The sequence below is a fragment of the Pagrus pagrus genome, assembly GCF_965226575.1.
Source record: "Pagrus pagrus genome assembly, chromosome: 8".
NCBI classification, from domain to species: Eukaryota; Metazoa; Chordata; class Actinopteri; order Spariformes; family Sparidae; genus Pagrus; species Pagrus pagrus.
In genome coordinates this window covers 34,172,941-34,191,288 of record NC_140192.1, presented here as the reverse complement: position 1 = coordinate 34,191,288, position 18,348 = coordinate 34,172,941, and the positions used below count along the sequence as shown (strand labels likewise).

Genomic DNA, 18,348 nt, shown 5'->3' with positions numbered 1-18,348 from the left:
TAAGAAAGAGAGACATTATTCTCATTCAGCTATATACAGTGCAGTACACGAAGAACAACAGTGTGTTGCTGCTGGTGCAAAACAAAAAGTCAACTTTAATTTCTGTATATCGCACATTTCATCGAACAGGCGTAGACTCAATGTACTTAAGGGTGAATGATGCAATATTCACAGGGGGCTGAAGCCAACAGGTGACTGTGACCAGTGCAGGTGTGTGTCTTGCTGTCTACACTTGTTTGAACAACTTCTTTTTGGGCTTTTCAACCATCTAGTGCTGTTTTTCCACTAGCACTTTTGGCCACGACGAGTCAAACCGAGGAGAGCCAGGCTGGCAGGTGTAATGGAAAAATGGCACCGGTGTTCAACGATCCTTAAATCTTTTAAGATCTCCAACAAAAAGTATAAACCAGTTCTGTTTTGCTACTGCTATGTTTTTGTCCCTCCTGTGGAGCAATGTCACCTAATGTTAGCCCCACACGAGGTGTACATATGAAGAAAGAATATGTTTATTCCAACCAGAGAGAAATGTTAAGATTAACCATTTACTTGGTAATTTGGTGCTAATATTTTCCTATTTAATGGATTTTCAAGGTCTACATCCACCCCTCTTTAAATCAAAATGGACCATACATTAAAAACAGTTCATATAATTAGGACACCTGTCACAAAGTGTATTAAAGATATTGCAGCAATTTGAATTAAATCACAATAAAGTTCCATGTGATCCACTTTATCACAGGCTCAGAAACACATATCATAGCCAAAAAGAGGGTCCACGTGAAAATTTTCAAGTGCAGCACAGATTGCCTGATAGCAGGAGCGAGAGAAAGACAGATATGTGAGCCGGCCCAGTTACCCATGGCAATAATAACAATACCAATGGCCAACTGATACGTACCCATGTTATTGCAAAGGACGACCCTGTACCTGTCCTCAAAGCTCTCCAGTGGTTGATGTGAGTTAAGACAGTTTAGGCTTTTCTCAACAGCAACCACTCTTTGTTGATATTTAGTCTTCACTGCCAGAAGAGCAGAGAAACCAGCCTTGCAGGTTGTGGCAAAGGCCATCAAAACCTTCAAGGCCAGGACAGGGTATGCTGGCTATGGCTTTGCCTCAGTCCAAAAATCTTTGGCTTTCGTTTGAACCACAACTGCAGTGCTCACTCAGATTACCAGTCAATCAGCTGCTCCTGAAATGACAGCTTTGGGACAGGTAGGGAAACTTCAAATGGGTTTTGAATCCACATCTGAGATGTGTCCATGTTTTATCTGGGGTGACATAAGAATCAGAATCAGAAACAGATTTATTGCCAAGAAGGATTTTACACCAACAAGGAATTTGTCTAGGTGAATAAGGTGCATACATTGAAGACAATAAACAATAAACAAACAGTGACTATAATAAAACATTTTTTTTAAATATTAGAAAAATATGAAAAATAAAAGATGTACAAATTCTGCATTAATGTAATGCAAAGATTTCAAGGGCAATGATGGGTTTGAGTGCCAGAGTGCAAGAGTCAGTGTCAGCGGGGTGGGGGTCCCGGGACGTTAAGGATCCCAACTGCAAAGGGGAATGAACTGTTCATGTGGCGGGAGGTTTTGGTACTGATGGACCGCAGCCTCCTGCCAGAGTGCAATCCTACCTGCACGCCTCAGAGCCCTGGAGCTGTGCAGGTCCTGAAGGGATGGAAGGTTGCAGCCAATTACCTTCTCAGCAGAGCATATGATGCGCTGCAGTCTGCTCTTGCCTTAGCAGTGGCAGCAGCTTACCAGACGGTGATGGAGGAGGTGAAGATGGACTCGATGATGGCAGTGTAGAAGTGCACCATCATCGTCTTTGGCAGGTTGAACTTCTTCAGCTGCCGCAGGAAGATCATCCTCTGTTGAGCTTTTTTGGTGAGGGATCTGATGTTCAGCTCCCATTTTAGGTCCTGGGAGATGATGGTGCCCAGGAAGCGGCAGGACTCCACAGAGTTGACTGGGGAGCCACACAGGATGACAGTGGCGGGTGGGGTTGGGTTCTTCCTGAAGTCCACGATTATCTCCTCTGTCTTTAGAGCATCAAGCTCCAGGTTGTTCTGGCTGCACCAGGTCACCAGATGCTCAATCTTCCACCTGTAGGCAGACTCATCCCCGCCAGAGATGAGCCCAATGAGCATGGTGTCGTGTGCGAACTTGACGGACTGGTGACTGGAGGTGCAACCATTGGTGTATAGCGAGAAGAGCAGGGGAGAAAGAACGCAGCCATGGGGGGATCCGGTGCTGATGGTCTGGGATTCAGAGACATGTTTCCCCAGCTTCACACACTGCTTCCTGTCAGACAGGAAGTCTGTGATCCACCTGCAGGTGGAGTCAGGCACGTGGAGCTGGGAGAGCTTGCCCTGTAGCAGAGCCGGGAGGATAGTGTTGAAGGCAGAGCTGAAGTCCACAAACAGGATCCTGGCATATGTTCCTGGGGAGTCCAGATGCTGGAGGGCGTAGTGCAGGGCCATATTTACTGCATCGTCTACAGACCTGTTGGCTCTGTAGGCAAACTGCAGTGGGTCCAGGAGTGGGTTGGTTAGGGATTTGAGGTGGGACAGCACAAGGCACTCAAACGACTTCATGACCACAGAGGTCAGGACGACAGGTCTGTAGTCATTAAGTCCTGTGGTCCTTGGTTTTTTGGGGACGGGGATGATGGTGGAGACTTTGAAGCTGGGGTTAGGCTGGCACATGACATATCTCCAGTGAGGTGTTGAAGATGTCCGTGAACACTGGAGACAGCTGGTCAGCACAGTGCTTCAGAGTGGATGGAGAGACAGAGTCTGGTCCGGCGGCTTTGGGGGGGTTCTGTCTCTTGAAGTGCTTGTTGATGTCCTTCTCCTGCAGGCAGAGAGTTGTCACTGTGGTTGAGGAGGGGAGGGACCGAGTCCTTAAACCTGTCCCTGTCCCCACTCCTGAACGCGTCCTCCTTTTTTTTTTAGATTTATATTAATTGGGATGAGCAACATATGTACAGAGTAAACAAAGAAAAAAAGAGTACTTTCTACAGAAAGAGAAATAGTTGTTCCTCCATTATTATTATTTTTTTATATATATATATTTCACCCCCCACCGTCACCGATTGCCAAAAAAAAAAGACAAAATATATAATAAAATAAAAAAAATAAAATGAAATAAATAAATAATAATAAAATAAAGCAAAATACACAATAGTACTGCCACGTACATATATATTCATATATATACATACATACTTACAAACGTACACATATACCTACCATAACATAAATTAAGGAGCTTCACATAAAACATTCAGTAATATGTCACACATTTTCCCGACTGGAGATCACACAGATACACAAAATTAGAGTAATTCATAAAGTATAGGGTATAAGTGGTCTTAATCCTGGGGAGGCACTGTAAGTCGGTCAAAATAAGATAAGAGGGGTTGCCAGGTGGAATAGAATTTCTGGGCTGATCCACGAAGAGCAAATTTGATTTTTTCTAAATTAAGGAACATCATCATATCCTCTATCAGGGAAAATGACAAAGGGGGTGCAGAGGACTTCCAAAGAAGTAGTATTCTTCTACGAGCAAGAAGGGAACTGAAAGCAATAATGTTTAACTGCCAAGATTTAAAGTTTTTAGCTGAATCTGGCGTTCCAAAAATGGCTATCCCTGCACCAGGCAGGACCTCCACTCCCGTGATTTCAGAAATTGTTTCAAAATAAAAGGACCTGGGGCCTCATGTATCAATGTTGCGTATGCACAAAAACGTGGCGTACGTCATTTTCCACGCCAACGTTCAGATGTATCAAAAGTGAAATGACCGTGGAAATGTGCGGTGCCCCACGCCAGCTTCATGGCTGGCATACGCACGTTTCTACAGCTATTGTTCCTTTGGCGACACTTTGAGGTGATGCTGGGAAACTGTTAATTATGTGAAAACAATTTGTCCTCAGAGTAATGTGCACATCAGAGACACGGACAGTTAACACACACGTGTTTGCAATCATATGGATCATAAATCATAAAAGCATGCACAAAGTGATGAAAAATGGCATTAACAATGGCAGCCTTGGCCTTGTTAGAAGATATCGCAAATGATAATATCAGACGTGAAAGGGTGTTTAGAGAACTGGAAGATCTGTTGGCAAATGACGACAACTGGCTCATGAGTCACACATGTTGCTATAAAAGCGCCATCACGGTGAATTTGTTTTCGTCAACAGGAAACATTTTCATTCAATTAATGTTCAAATAATATGTGATGCGCAAATGCAGCTCACCAACATCGTGGCAAGGTGGCCTGGTTCAACGCATGACTCGTTCATTCTTACCAATAGCATGGTTGGTAACAGGCTGGAGGCTGGCACGGTGCGCGATGGGTGGCTTCTCGTTGAGTAAATCCGTTTAATAGCCCCCGAATGTAAACCAGCACAATGCCCATTTGGGCACATCCATTCAAATATGTGCATCTGTTTTTCCCTGGTGAAAATAGAGCAGCAGAGCTATCTAACAAGCACTTTATTGTCTCGTTGTGTTCAGTATTTGTGTCATTAAACGCGTGCGTAAAGTTGGAAATGTCACACTGCAGTAACCACGGCGCACTTCTGCAGTCATTAATATAAATGTGATCAGTCTCGTCAATCCTTGTAATGAAGTTGTTTTGTCCTTCTGTTTATTTCCCACTAACGGTAGCACTTATATATAGTATTTCTTTTGAAAAAAGTAATAGTGATTCAATCAAGTGGTGCATGAACAAAGGAAACCAAATCTATTTCACGTTATTGGGCAGAAATCCTCCGCTTCACCTCCACCTTCACGTCCGACCATTTTTAATTTTTAATTTCAGTGAGTGTGCGCTGCTCTGACCCCACAACGTTCACTGCCTCACACACACGCTCCCATTCACGTTTCTTTTTTTCTTTTTTTTTTGGTGTTTATCCCTGGCGAGAGGCTACCAAATAATACAGATCTTCGCGTCTCGACTTTATTTAATAGCGTTTCGAGCTCAGACTCGGTGAAGTTGCGCTTCTTCCCTTTACTCATGGTGTAAATCTGATGGTGCAGAGAGGGGAATCCCCAGTGCAGGCCCTATTTAAATTAATTTGCATATTTAAATGAGGGCGTGGACAGGGAGGAGTTTAGCACTTCTACATGTGCGCTCAATTCCACGTTGATTGGGATGTACAAAGGAAAAGTGCTTGGATCAATGCGTACGCACACTTTGATACATCTGATTTCTTTTGTGCGTGCGACAGTTTCTGGATTTTAGCGTACGCCATGTTTCAGTAGGAAATCCACGCAAGTCTTAGTACATGAGGCCCCAGAAGTTTATCAATTTGAAACATGACCAAAACATGTCAGCTGGGGGTTGTGCACAGCTGTCACATTTATTATCCACTTCAGAATACATTTTTGACAGTTTAGATTTAGAGAGATGGAGTCAGTGCAAAACCTTGAATTGGATTAGACTCAGTCGGGCACAGGAGGAAGAGGAGTTGACACATGCAGTAGCCCTCTCCCACCAGTCCCAATCAAACTCCATACCTAACTCTTTCTCCCAGGCGCATTTAATATTGTTAAGATCCTGTTCTTTAAAGGATAGGATTTGATTATATAAACTTGAGATAAGCCCTTTAAGCCTAGGAGGAGTCTCGAGAAGAGTATCCATACCGGATTTGGGTGGAAACAGTGGAAATTGTGGATTTTGTTTTTTTTTAAATTGGTGTATTTGAAAATATCGAAAAAGGTTTGAGTTAGGCAGGGCAAATTTAGTCGATAGAGTCTCAAAACTAGCAAAGGTGTCTTCGATATAAAGATCACTAAAATATTTGAATCCCCCTCTCTCCCACTGCCCAAAGGTAGCATCTAACTTAGCTGGCAAAAATAGATGATTATTACAAATAGGAACCAACAGGGAGAGGTCTCTGAAATTAAAATGTCGACGGCATTGTGTCCAAATTTTAAGTGTAGAAGCAACAATGGGACTAGAAGTGTGACGAGAAGGAGGTGACGGTAAAGCAGCACAGGCAAGAGCCCGAAGAGAAAATGAACAGGAATCGGCCTCCATCTGACACCAATTTATGTCTGGGTGATGTAGCCAAGAAATAATCTTTTGGATGTTTGCTGCCCAGTAATAAAACATAAAGTTTGGAAGCGCTAAGCCCCCTTTCGGCCTACTTCTCTGGAGAAGGGATTTGCTTATACGTGGAGGGCGGCCTCTCCATATAATGGATGAGATCAAACTGTCAACTGTGCGAAAAAAAGATTTAGGAAGAAAAAGAGGCAAACATATAAAAAGATGAAGGATTTGGGGCAAAACATTCATTTTTATTTTTACACATTGGACTCGTCCGGCTAAAGATAACGGAATGACCCTCCATCTTTGGAGGTCTAAAATAGTAAAATTTTCTTTTTATAACGCCTTAAAAGAGCAATTGATTTTTATACCCAAATACTTGAAACCAGTTTTAGACAAATGAAAAGGAAGTTCTCCTTGGATGATCCTTGATGCCGAGCTAATGAGGGGAAAGCATTCACTCTTTGTGAAATGTAATTTATACCCAGAAAAGTCGCCAAACTTTTGCAGTATATCTAGTATTTCTGGTACACAGGAAACTGGATCAGTAACATATATTAATAGGTCATCCGCATACAAGGATACACAATGTTCATTACCCCAACGATGAATACCCTTAATCAATGGGGATGCTTTTAAAGCTATAGAGAGGGGTTCAATAGCTATTGCAAATAACAGAGGCGACAGGGGACAGCCCTGACAAGTTCCTCGGGAGAGGGGAAAATATAAAGAACGCATAGTATTAGTACAGATACAAGCCTGTGGGGAGGAATAAAGAAGGCGGACCATTGAACTGAATTTTTCCCCAAAACCAAATGTTTTCAAGACGGCAAATAAATAGCTCCATTCCACCCGGTCGAATGCTTTTTCCGCGTCTAATGAGATAACTACCTCCGCGGCATCTGATGGAGACACAGAGTGGATGATATTAAGTAGCCGGCGTATATTGGAAAAAGAATGACGACCCTTCATAAAACCCGTCTGGTCATCCAAAATAATATCCTCCAAAACATTTTTGCCAGTATTTTTACATCTGTATTTAAAAGCAAAATAGGACGGTAAGAGGCACAGTTTGTAGGGTCCTTGCCAGGTTTTAGCAAAAGTGAAATTGATGCTTGGGTCAGCGTTGGAGGCAAAGAGCCTGTAGAAACAGCGTCATCAAACATTTCCAAAAGAAGGGGGGCTAGTTTGCTTGAATTTGTTAAAAAAATTCATTGGAGTATCCATCAGGACCTGAGGATTTGCCATTTTGCATACTTTGGATAGAAATAGTCACTTCCTTCAATGTAAAAGGTTTGTCTAACTCCAGATTTGACTTTGTACTAATAATAGGAGTTTCTAAGTTATTATGAAAATTATTCATGGGTAATATATCACTAGGAGCTTCTGAAGTATATAATATGTTGATATGGCTTTGGACATTTTGGAAGAGAATGGATTCTTAGGACTGGAGTGGTCCAGTTTGGGGTCAATCACACAGTTCCGATCCCCCCCTAGGATTAAATAGTGGGTGTTAATATTGGGAATAACTGAACAGAGCTTAGTTATAAATTCAGCATTATCCCAGTTGGGGGTAAAACATTAACTAATATAACTGGCAAATGGGACAGGGACCCAGTTACTATGACATAACGGCCTTGTGGGTCAGAAATAGTGTTAGTGGGAAAGAAGGGGACTTTTTTATGAATTAAAATGGCAGTACCTCTAGACTTAGTATTAAATTTAGAGTGAAAGATCTGACCCACCCACAATTTACGCAGCCGAATTTGGTCTAAGTCACGTAGGTGCGTTTCTTGCAAAAATGCCATATCTGTCTTTAATCCCTTTAAGTGTGAAAAAACCCTTGTCCGTTTTAGTGGACCATTTAAACCCCTCACATTCCAAGATAACAGCCTGATATTACCGGAGTCAGCCATTTGGGTTAATGTTAATAAAAATGCAAATGCAAGTTAAGAATAAGCCTATCATATGTAAGTGTTTTTCAATATAGAAAGACACGTAAATGTAAAATAAGAAAGACCACTTAGTGTGACTAGTGACTAGTATGCAGGGCATTAGATACAAAGAAGATAAAAAAAACAAGAGAAGTCTCCACCAAAATTAGTTTCAATGTTAAGTTTCCATTCTGTGTATTTAATTTATAGGCAATCGGCAACCCCCCACAACCCTTGAAACCCCTCCTCGCGTCCTCCTTTTGCAACCTTAGCTGTCTGAGTTTGGCTGTGAACCAGGGTTTGTCATTGTTATAACTCACCCTGGTGCGTGATGGGATACAGCAGTCTTCACAGAAGCTGATGTATGACGTCACAGCCTCTGTATACTCATCCAGACTGTTGGTGGCAGTCCAGACATAAGTAGGGCACTGACTTACAGTATACGGGGGTGGCATCAAGTACATGCACCTACATCGGAATAGCAATGATTACCTTTTTCTATAAACACAATGTCTACTTTCCTTACGGACATTACAACTGTTTCTTGCTTCCCTGTATTTCAAATTTGGATTTAAAAGCTAGACTTACCAATCACATAATAACGTGATATGAAGCTTTCATACTTTATTCTTTAAGTCCTCAAAGAGAAATTGTACCTGTAAAATTAGCTACATACAAAAAAGATTTTCAATCTACATTATAAGTCTTGGGCAGAAAATGTGCTACGATGAAATCCCACAGGAGCACATTTGTTAATTACAAACTTAACTTCTTGTGTTCACTTGTTGATTTACACAAGTTTTGAATTATTTTATAAAGGATGTCCTGATACAAGTATTACCTATGACAGAAATACATTCATCAGCATTGAAAAAGGAAGCAAAGCCTTTTGATTAAGAGTTATGTGTATGTATATAGGCTAAATAACTGTATATACAGTATGTTTTATGTTTGTTTGATGAAGGAGTTCAAAAACTTTCATTTCATTCATGCAACCCGGTGCTGTATAAAGACAAATAAATCGTCTTGAACACTGAAGCATTGCTTTGTGTCCACTGCCCATCTCTTTGCACAACAGTGTGTGAACAGCTTTTAATTTAGCAGATTAGCTTGAACGAAGCTCACCATTTCTACCGGTGACTTAAACACACACACACACACACACACACACACACACACACACACACACATACAATATAATTGACAAATGAACTAATAACAAATCTGGTACTTTATTTCCCTCAGCAGAAGTCATGTCAGCTAACAAGGTAGATGGTCCTGTGGCAGCAGGGATTGCTCCAAAGTATTTATATAATGCCCATGAAAAGAAGTATTATCATATTTTTTCTTTTTTAATGCAGGTTGGAAGACATTACATTAAAATGTTAAATGTTGACTAGCAATTAGAAGGTTGCTGGTTCGAATCCCAGCTCCCCAGCTGCATGTCCAAGTGTCATTGAGATACTTAACCCCAAATTGCTCCAGATGAGCAGTTGGCACCTCGCATGGCAGCCTCCACTATCAGTGTATGAATGTGTGTGAATGGGTGAATCTGACAAGTGTTGTAAAGCGCTTTAGCGGTCAGTAGACTGGAAAAGCGCTATAGAAATGCAGGTCCAATTACAATTGAACATAGCCAAAGCAAATGATTTACCTGAAACTATTTGGGACAACTATTATCAAAGTAGAGCTGAAACTGTGTTTTTTTGTGTGTGTTGTCCCACTGCAGGGACAGGCTATTCTGTCATAATGATCCAGCTGTATTCCAGACTGTACAGCATAGTTCTGGCCTGGGCGCTCCTCTACCTCATCTACTGTTTCAGAGGCCCTCTGCCCTGGGCCACCTGCAGCAATCCATGGAACACAGGTCAGTATCAAATCAGGGTGGGGATCAGATTAGTGAAATAAAAGGGCATAGCTACCTTGCTAAAAGGTTTCACAATATGAAACAGACATGCACCCCTTTACATTAATGTCATATCAACATGTTGGTCTCATCTCTGAATACACACCCTGATCACTTTTGTGCTGTGTTGAAAGTGATACAGTAATGTTACAGGTCCAATCTAGAGAGATTGCCATCATGACTTCTGCATAAGTCTTAATGAAATGCTGTCAAATACATGTAAAGGCTGCAGTAGCACAAGGTGACGCATGCAGAGAGAAATGCAATAAATGTAATATTTCAATCTTCATCTCTTTTGCACAAAGACAGTAAAATTAATTCAATGCATGTGTAAGTGTGTGTGGTGTGGTGTGTGTGTGTGTTTGTATGTAAAAAGGATGTAGACAAAGTAACAATAATGTTGAGTTAGTTTGAAAACAGAGAGATTTAAAAACAGCCATTTATTTACATTGAAAATCCAATAACTAGAAAAAGACGTCTCAAGTCTGCAAAATGTCAATGCTGTACCGAGAAAAAGAACAGATTTTCCTTTTTCTTCCTGAATCTATATTGTACGAGTCAAGATTATGTGTGTATGAAAAATTATGTGAAAACATTATTAAGATGTGAAATCCCTAACCTATTGTGGTATGTGGGAATCAAAATCAATCTCCTCTGGTGGGTTATGGGAACAAAGACAGTGTGCAGCAGATCCAACTATTTTTACGTAACCATCTGTTCTTTCCTGTCCTTGCCGTCTTCCTTTTTAAATTAATTGAACTACCAAAAAATTATGTGCTGAGACAGAAAATAAGAACCACCTTATCATCATTCTGATGAGCATTTCAGTGACATGATATGAAGATCGATAAACAATGTGATCATTTGTCTTCCTATCAACAGACAGATGTGTGGAGCTCACCTCTGCAAACAGGACTGCAGTAGACAGTGGCAAACTGACAGCAAACTGGACATCAGACAAGTCTTCAGTCTCTGAGTTCTGGGAGTGAGTCAAAGTTATAATAAGAGGGTGTTACGATCCCAGTTTGTGTTCTCTCCTTCCGCTCCTTCCCTCACCTGTCAGTTTCCCTCGTCTCTCCATCTGTTCCTCGTCCCCTCATTAGTTTTGTCGGTATTTAGTCTTTGTTCCCCCTTCTGTCTTCATCAGTTTGTTTCATTTCCCTCCGTGATGTTCCGTCTTTCTTCATTTCCTGTCCTTGATGTCCCGTTCCTGTTGCCGTGCCCTTCCGATTTCACCTGACCTAGCCTGTGTCCATCTTCGTCCGTCATCCTCTGTCTTGGTCTGTCTTCCCCCGTGTTGCCTCCCAGCATTCTTCCCCAGTGTTTCCTCCAGTGTTCTCCCGTTTGGTATGCTTCTGGTTTTAGTTCCTTGTGGCTTTCATTGATTTGTACTTTGCTTTTCTGTTGCACTTTGTTTAAGCTTTTTAGTTGCTACTTTGTTTTTCGTCCTTGTATCTGGATTACTTGGTTTTTGTATGTTCAGCTTTGGGTAATAAAGCTCGCTTTTTGTTTCCCCCAATCCTGCCTCCTGTGTGTGTCTGCACTTGGGTCCTCACCTCACTAAAAACATTAATACATAACAGAGGGTTATTAGGGCAACAGGAATGGATCAAGTATAGAGTGCATTCTTTTATCTTATTTTGTTGTTGAATTTTCACATGTCTGCATATTTCATGGTAAGTAGGTGGTAATTACCCAGCAGCATACAGGATATGAGATGTGTTTGAAATAACCCCCAAATTACCACAATAATTTCTTCAAAATGTGTTGAACATTACCCCAATATTATTTAGCAATAATATTATGAATCGCTTGTAATTCTTTAATGCATTTCCATGAAACTTCTGCTTAACTTCTGCTGATCTTGCCATTTTTAATTTCAACTACTCTCTGTCTAACGTCCCCTCAGCAGGCAACTAAATGAAGAGAGTTGTTGCCACCTATTTTTCAACTAGTGTTGAGAATTACATCGTTTTTGAAGGAGCCAGCTCATTTGGCTCAGCTCAATGACAGCCGGCACTTTGGATTCCCAAATGGCTCTTCTAGTACCACTTGGCTTCTAAAATTATGCCATTATTTTGCCAATTTTGCACTTAAGCATTTAAGAAATTAAGAAATTAGTTACACAAAGATTCTTTTTTCTCCCATTGTTCATAGAGTCAACTAGTTCATGACCGACACATCACTGTTTCTGATGATCAGTCATTTTTTTAACCATTTAAACTTTCAACAATTCATCAATCAACAATCAGGCTTGCTCTTGCTTTCTCTATTTCTTTGTCTGTCATTCACACATATTTATTTTACACAGGTACTTGTGATTGTGAATAGTATTTTTTTTTTAACTTTTATTAATCTATTTGCTAATGTATTGTTGTCTCAAAATATAAACAGAGTGACACTTAACTTAAGTGGTGTGCAGACATTATTAGTCCTCAATAGGCAATTAAAGAATGAACCTCCACAAATGTGAAATAAGTCACTTGATTCTTGATCACTAAGTTGTATTTGTTGATAATTATCAATTCGTGGAGGCTAAAAAACTGACATTGAGGAGAATTGTTCCAAAGTCGGACTGATCTGCAAAAACTAGTCGGAAATTAAGCTGCAACAACTTACAGTACTTCAATTAACTGGTGCTGCTGAGGGGAAGTCAGACAGAAAATAGTTTGAAATGAAATGTCATTGTCAGCAGAAGTTAAACAAAAAAAAGTTGGAAGTTACCTGGACATGTATAAAAGAAATTAGCAGCTATTTATTAACTTCTTACTGGAAAATAGCAGAATATTATTTTAAATCATTTTCTATACATTTTGAGGTTATTATTGTTGTAATTTGAGGGAAATTACAAGTAAATTTCAACTCCAATTCAATTCACCTAATTTGTGGTCTTGTAAAATGAAATATTACCAGTAACTCTTCATGCATGTAACATCACTGACTGTCTGGTGTGTCAACACAGGAGAGGAGTGCTGTCCATGTCGAGGGGAATAGAGGAGGTTGGTACAGTACAGTGGGAGCTGCTGCTGTGTCTCCTAGCCAGCTGGGTGGCCTGCTACTTCTGCATCTGGAAAGGGGTCCGCTCCACAGGAAAGGTCTGTAAAGCTTGGTGTGAGAATTTAGGGGCCAAACCATAAATTGTAGTTTAAATTTTGCACTTTATTAATCTAACTTGGGGAAATGCAGTTTTTATATTTTATTTTAACTACACATACATGGGCCCAAAATACACACAGATGCATTTAGATGTCAGAGATACACAGCTGCCACATATAATTTAGGAGTGTGGTACCTTGCTCATGGGCACCTCAGCAGTGCTGTGTAGAGGTGACTGGCACCTCTACAGTTTACACTATGTAACATGGAGTTGTACCATCTATATTGCTCATTTTCTTTGATGAATGCGTTTTGGAGGATGTGTAATAAATGGTAAGGTGTTGACCACCTGATTGTGTACAAAATACAGCAAACTCTTCCTGACATCTTTAAAATCCAGTTCACAAGGACGGGAATAATAAATTATAGCTGCAACAATATTTCAATGAATCTATTAGGTGTTATCTACTAAACAAATTTTAGTAATTGATTAAATGGTTTAAGTTTTTTATTTAAGTCAAAATTCTCTGATTCCAGCTTCATCCTCAGTTTCAGTTTATTTAATGTGCACATCATTCAAAGAGTCTCTGTACACTTTACAAGTCAGGAAAAACAGCATAACGCTTTATTACATGTAAAAGAAACATACACATTCATAAGCACTCTCTCACACACAGAGATATACAGGTAATAGTGTCAATGACATGACGTGGTTGAGGGGAGTAATTTAAAAAAAAATCATACGTGTATCCTTAGAGGATAGTCAATGAGGAGAATAGTAGGGGATTTGAGATTCCAGCCGGTGAAGTCAGGAGAGACCATAATGAACAGAAAATAGTTGAGTGTTGAGCCTGGATTAGAAAATGTCGGCAGTTCCACCAAAAATATTTTTTTTATCAAATCAGGGAACAGTTGGATTGCAAAATCCTGCTATTAATGAATTATATGCCTTCAAGGTCATCGACAAATGTCGTTGATATCTTCACTGAGCTGCTTTCTGTTAACTCAACAGGTGTTTTGTTATCACTGGTAATTGTAACATTCACATTGAAAATCCCAAAGACACAGCTACCAGACTTTCCATTTGTTGCAGTAGGACTGGATTTGGAAATTGGATTTGCTTATTAATGGTTGTCAATATTTCTAGAACTGTTGTCAGAGATGTATGCCTTTCTGACTATTTCTGTGTCTTCTTGGAAATGTCGTTTTCTCTTGATGGCCTTACCAGATCATTTTTTTGTAAAAATAATAATAATAATAATAATAATAATAATAATAATAATAATTTTAATGATTAACTCTGCTGTTGGTTGGCCGGCAGGATTTCCACATTTTTTCAAGACACATGAGTCTTGATGAACGGCAGTATCTATGAGTGAGTACAATTTCATGTGGATCCAAATCAAAATCTGGGTCTAGCGGATTTAAATATGTTTTATTTACTTTACTGAGTGCATAGTTCTGGTTGCAACTGTAAGCAAGCTAAAAGCAACATGGAGAAACACCCCAACTGTCAAGAGAATGCAGGAAAGATGCCCATATGCTAAAAACATCATTAACGAGAGGCTTCATATTTGCAAAGCAGTATCTGTTATGATTTATGGTTTTTAGTTAGGTGAGGACCCAAGTGCAGACACACACACACACACACACACACAGGAGGCAGGATTGGGGGAAACAAAAGGCGAGTTTTTCATAAACAAAGTTGAATTGAAAAACCCAAGAGAACAAAAAGCCCAAAACGAGTCACAAGGACAAAAACAAAGTAGCAACTAAAGGCTAAAACAAGGTGCGAACAAAAGCAAAGTACAAACCAAAAGAGAAACCAGAAACCAAAACTAGAAACATACCAAACGGAAGACACGAGGAGACACTGGAGGAAACACTGAGGAAGAAGCTGGTGGAGAACACAGGGTGACATCACGGGGAAACACGGAGGAAGACAGACCAAGATGGACAGGCTAACAAGCTAACACAGAGAAAGTCAGAAACGGGAACGGGACATCACAGAACATCACGGAGTAATACAGAATACAAAACACGGACCAAGATGGAGGGAACCGAAATGAACTGACGAAGACAAAAGGGGGAACAAAGACTAAATACCGACAACACTAATGAGGGTATGAGGAACAGGTGGAGAGAGGAGGGAAACTGACAGGTGAGGGAAGGAGCAGAAAAACACAGAGAGGGAAAAACACAGGAACTGAAAAGCAAGACAAGACACATGAGGGCAACATTTCCAAAATAAAACAGGAGACCAGAGAACACAAACTCGGATCGTAACAGTATCAGCTTTTCTTTCTTTGACTGACAGCATTGCAGGCCTACTCGAATTGTGTGTCAACCGTGGACTTGAAACTTTCTTTAAACATGTATGTTTCTCAAAGAAGTAACCAGCACTAACAGAAGAAAAGAATGACTGCTTCTAGAACCTGATGCAGTGATTGTATATGGCTAGCAATATGCTAAATAACCACTTAAATTTCAGGTGGTGTATTTCACGGCTGTATTTCCCTATGTGATGCTGGTCATCCTGCTGGTTAGAGGATTGACCCTGCCAGGAGCCCTGCAGGGTGTCATCTACTACATGTATCCAGATCCTTCTCGTCTGGCAGACCTTCAGGTCAGACACCTTGGATAAATTGTTTGTGAAGTATGGCCACTTTCAAGTGGTACAGTTCATCATAAAAAAATTGAAAAAAACCCTTCACCTTATATACCACTATAAGTGTCACACCTGCCTTGGGCCAGTTACTACTGGAATTTACCTGGCTAAAACAAAACCCTGTGTGACACACTATGATTTTTCCTCTTTGTTAATTAGGTGTGGCTGGATGCTTGTGCTCAGATATTATTCTCATATGGTGTTGCATCAGGAACCTTAATCACACTGGGCAGCTACAACAAAGTCAAAAACAACTGTTACAGGTAAGCCATGTGATCAGTAGTTCCACTAACATGAGCTAAATCCAAGCTTTTTTTAATAATGCTGTGTCACTGATGGGTGTACCATGCTATTTTAGGTTGGAAAGTCTGTTCGCCTGTGAAGCAAAACTTGCAGGTTGAAAACACCTACTAAATAGCATGTCAGTACATTCTCCCACCCAGTCCTGATCTGTATGCCAAGCTCTCTCTCTCTCTCTCTCTGTGTGTGTGTGTGTGTGTGTGTGTTTGTTTGTGTGCAGGGACAGTCTGTGGTTGTGTGTGCTCAACAGTTGCACCAGCCTTGTTGCAGGCTTCGCAGTCTTCTCATCTCTGGGCTTCATGGCCCATGAACAGGGAATTCCCATCAACACGGTGGTCAAATCAGGTATGATTTGAAGCCCAAAGCTGCTGTCTCTGTTAGACATGAGAATCAAATGTACACTCACATGTTTGGAAAAATCTACGTCACTGAATGAAAACCATTTTTTTTAAAAGACGCCATGACAGGAAAAGTTCATATATCAATCAATGCGCATATGTACACAATACAAATAGGATAACAGTATAAATGTAATACAAAGGTAGGTGAGAGCTTAATGTGTCTTCAAGAACCTAGATGAGATTACTTCTGGGGGAAAAAAAAATGTATCAAAGAAATGCACTGTGGGAAGTAAATCTCATCAAAGATTACAGAACGGGCCACCTCATGACGTTACATTAAGAAGTAAGTCATCCAGACCACTAGGAAGCATGGTCTAATATTTCAAAGGGTACATCTTCACAATAAAATTCACAAAACAGCAGGAATTTCCTAGTGTAGAATTTACAGAACTTAATCTATCTTCTAGAGCTATTCCCTAGACATGTCTACAACAAAATAAACCAAAATCTTTGGCAAGTGGAGAGGACAACAATTGAAATGCCCCCTCACTCCCACAGGTCCTGGGCTGGCGTTCATCGCCTTTCCTCAAGCTGTAGCCATGATGCCCCTTCCTCAACTGTGGGCTGCCTGCTTCTTCATTATGCTCTTTCTGTTGGGACTTGACTCAGTGGTAAGACGAAGAAGACACACAACACAGACCTACTGTTGGTGACTTGCACAGTATTCATTTAATGTATGAAGATATGCTAGTTCGGTGAACACCTATGTAAGACTGCAGATTAAAAAAGCCCATATGTGGAGTATTTAATATAACTAGTGTGGTGCCCGTTTAAAACATGCTCTTCAAAAATAGAACATACAGTATGATGTTATATTACTGATTGAACTATTCAGCATTAAATTAAAAATAAAGCTCCACCTTGAACAGACATTTGCCTGGGCAACACACCCAATAAAGTTACAGAGCACACAAAGCAGCTGTCTGGTCATAAACATTCTGTTTTAACAGCTAAAATATGAACAGTACACTAAAATATGATTCAAAAACATTTGAAGCAACAAATGCAGTATTGTGAGTTGTGTTATTTGTAGACCATAGAAGATAGCTTCTACTGACTTTTCCTCCACTGCCACCATGAAGTTAACGTTTTTGTTTTTTATTGAAATGTCTTACTCAATGTCCGTCAGCTATATGTGGATTCAATTCAGTGAATATAGCCAAGCTGGCCGGAGCATGTTTTGATTTTAGTGATCCTCTGACTTTTCATTTCATGTCATCATTAGGTCAAATGTTCAATACTTTGGTTGTTAGCAGCAAATGAAGTAGCTGTATTCCAAACCATGCCTCCTCAATAGCAGGGGCACTTATACACATCACTGCTGAGGAAGACAGTAGACCATAGCACAGGGGTTACCAACTATATTTGTCGGAGGGCCAGATTTTTAAAACATTATTGTTTCATGTTTATTGTTTAGATATTTTAATTTTATTACAAAACTAAAGGCATTTTTAGCCTTTACCAGTCAGGCTCCCACCACCTATACCACAGTCAACCACCAGTAGTAGTCTAGCCTACTCAATGTTTTATTTGATGTGCCAAGCATTATTAGGGTCCGGGCAGCTAAGCTGCATTACTATTGTATTACTAGGAATTTTTTCATTCTTTCTTCTTCTTCTTCCGAGGAAGTCATACTTCCCATGGGCGAAAACTCACCAAACTTTACAGGAATGTCCGGCCCCATGCCAGATTTACTTAATTCCAAGGACATGTCAATATTCCTCCTGGGGGGGGCACAATAAGCGTTTAAATTTAAAAACTTTAAAAATACCTACAAAATCAACAGTACATGCTACAGTTTTGAAACTTTCACCAAACTGTAGCCCCAATACTGCTGAAACTTTAGTCCACTTAAACTCATTACAAATTATGAAGTCCATCACTCAGTTTTTTTCAAAACCTGTAAAACTTATCTCCTCCCACAATTTTTGCCCAATTGTCACCAAACTTGCTAGAGAGCATCTTCAGACC

The 18,348-nt window shown here is 40.3% G+C and overlaps 1 protein-coding gene across 1 annotated transcript in view; it reads left to right on the top strand.

The window, feature by feature from the left end:
- LOC311261350 (sodium- and chloride-dependent betaine transporter-like) overlaps nucleotides 1-18,348 on the top strand; it is a 64,021-nt gene that overhangs the window by 22,249 nt on the left and 23,424 nt on the right. Inside the window, exons 3-9 of the mRNA XM_084359890.1 lie at nucleotides 9,736-9,873; nucleotides 10,795-10,897; nucleotides 12,875-13,007; nucleotides 15,500-15,634; nucleotides 15,836-15,939; nucleotides 16,197-16,321; nucleotides 16,876-16,988. Coding sequence (XP_084216016.1) covers nucleotides 9,736-9,873; nucleotides 10,795-10,897; nucleotides 12,875-13,007; nucleotides 15,500-15,634; nucleotides 15,836-15,939; nucleotides 16,197-16,321; nucleotides 16,876-16,988 — 851 coding nt within the window. The remainder of the gene's footprint in view (nucleotides 1-9,735; nucleotides 9,874-10,794; nucleotides 10,898-12,874; nucleotides 13,008-15,499; nucleotides 15,635-15,835; nucleotides 15,940-16,196; nucleotides 16,322-16,875; nucleotides 16,989-18,348) is intronic.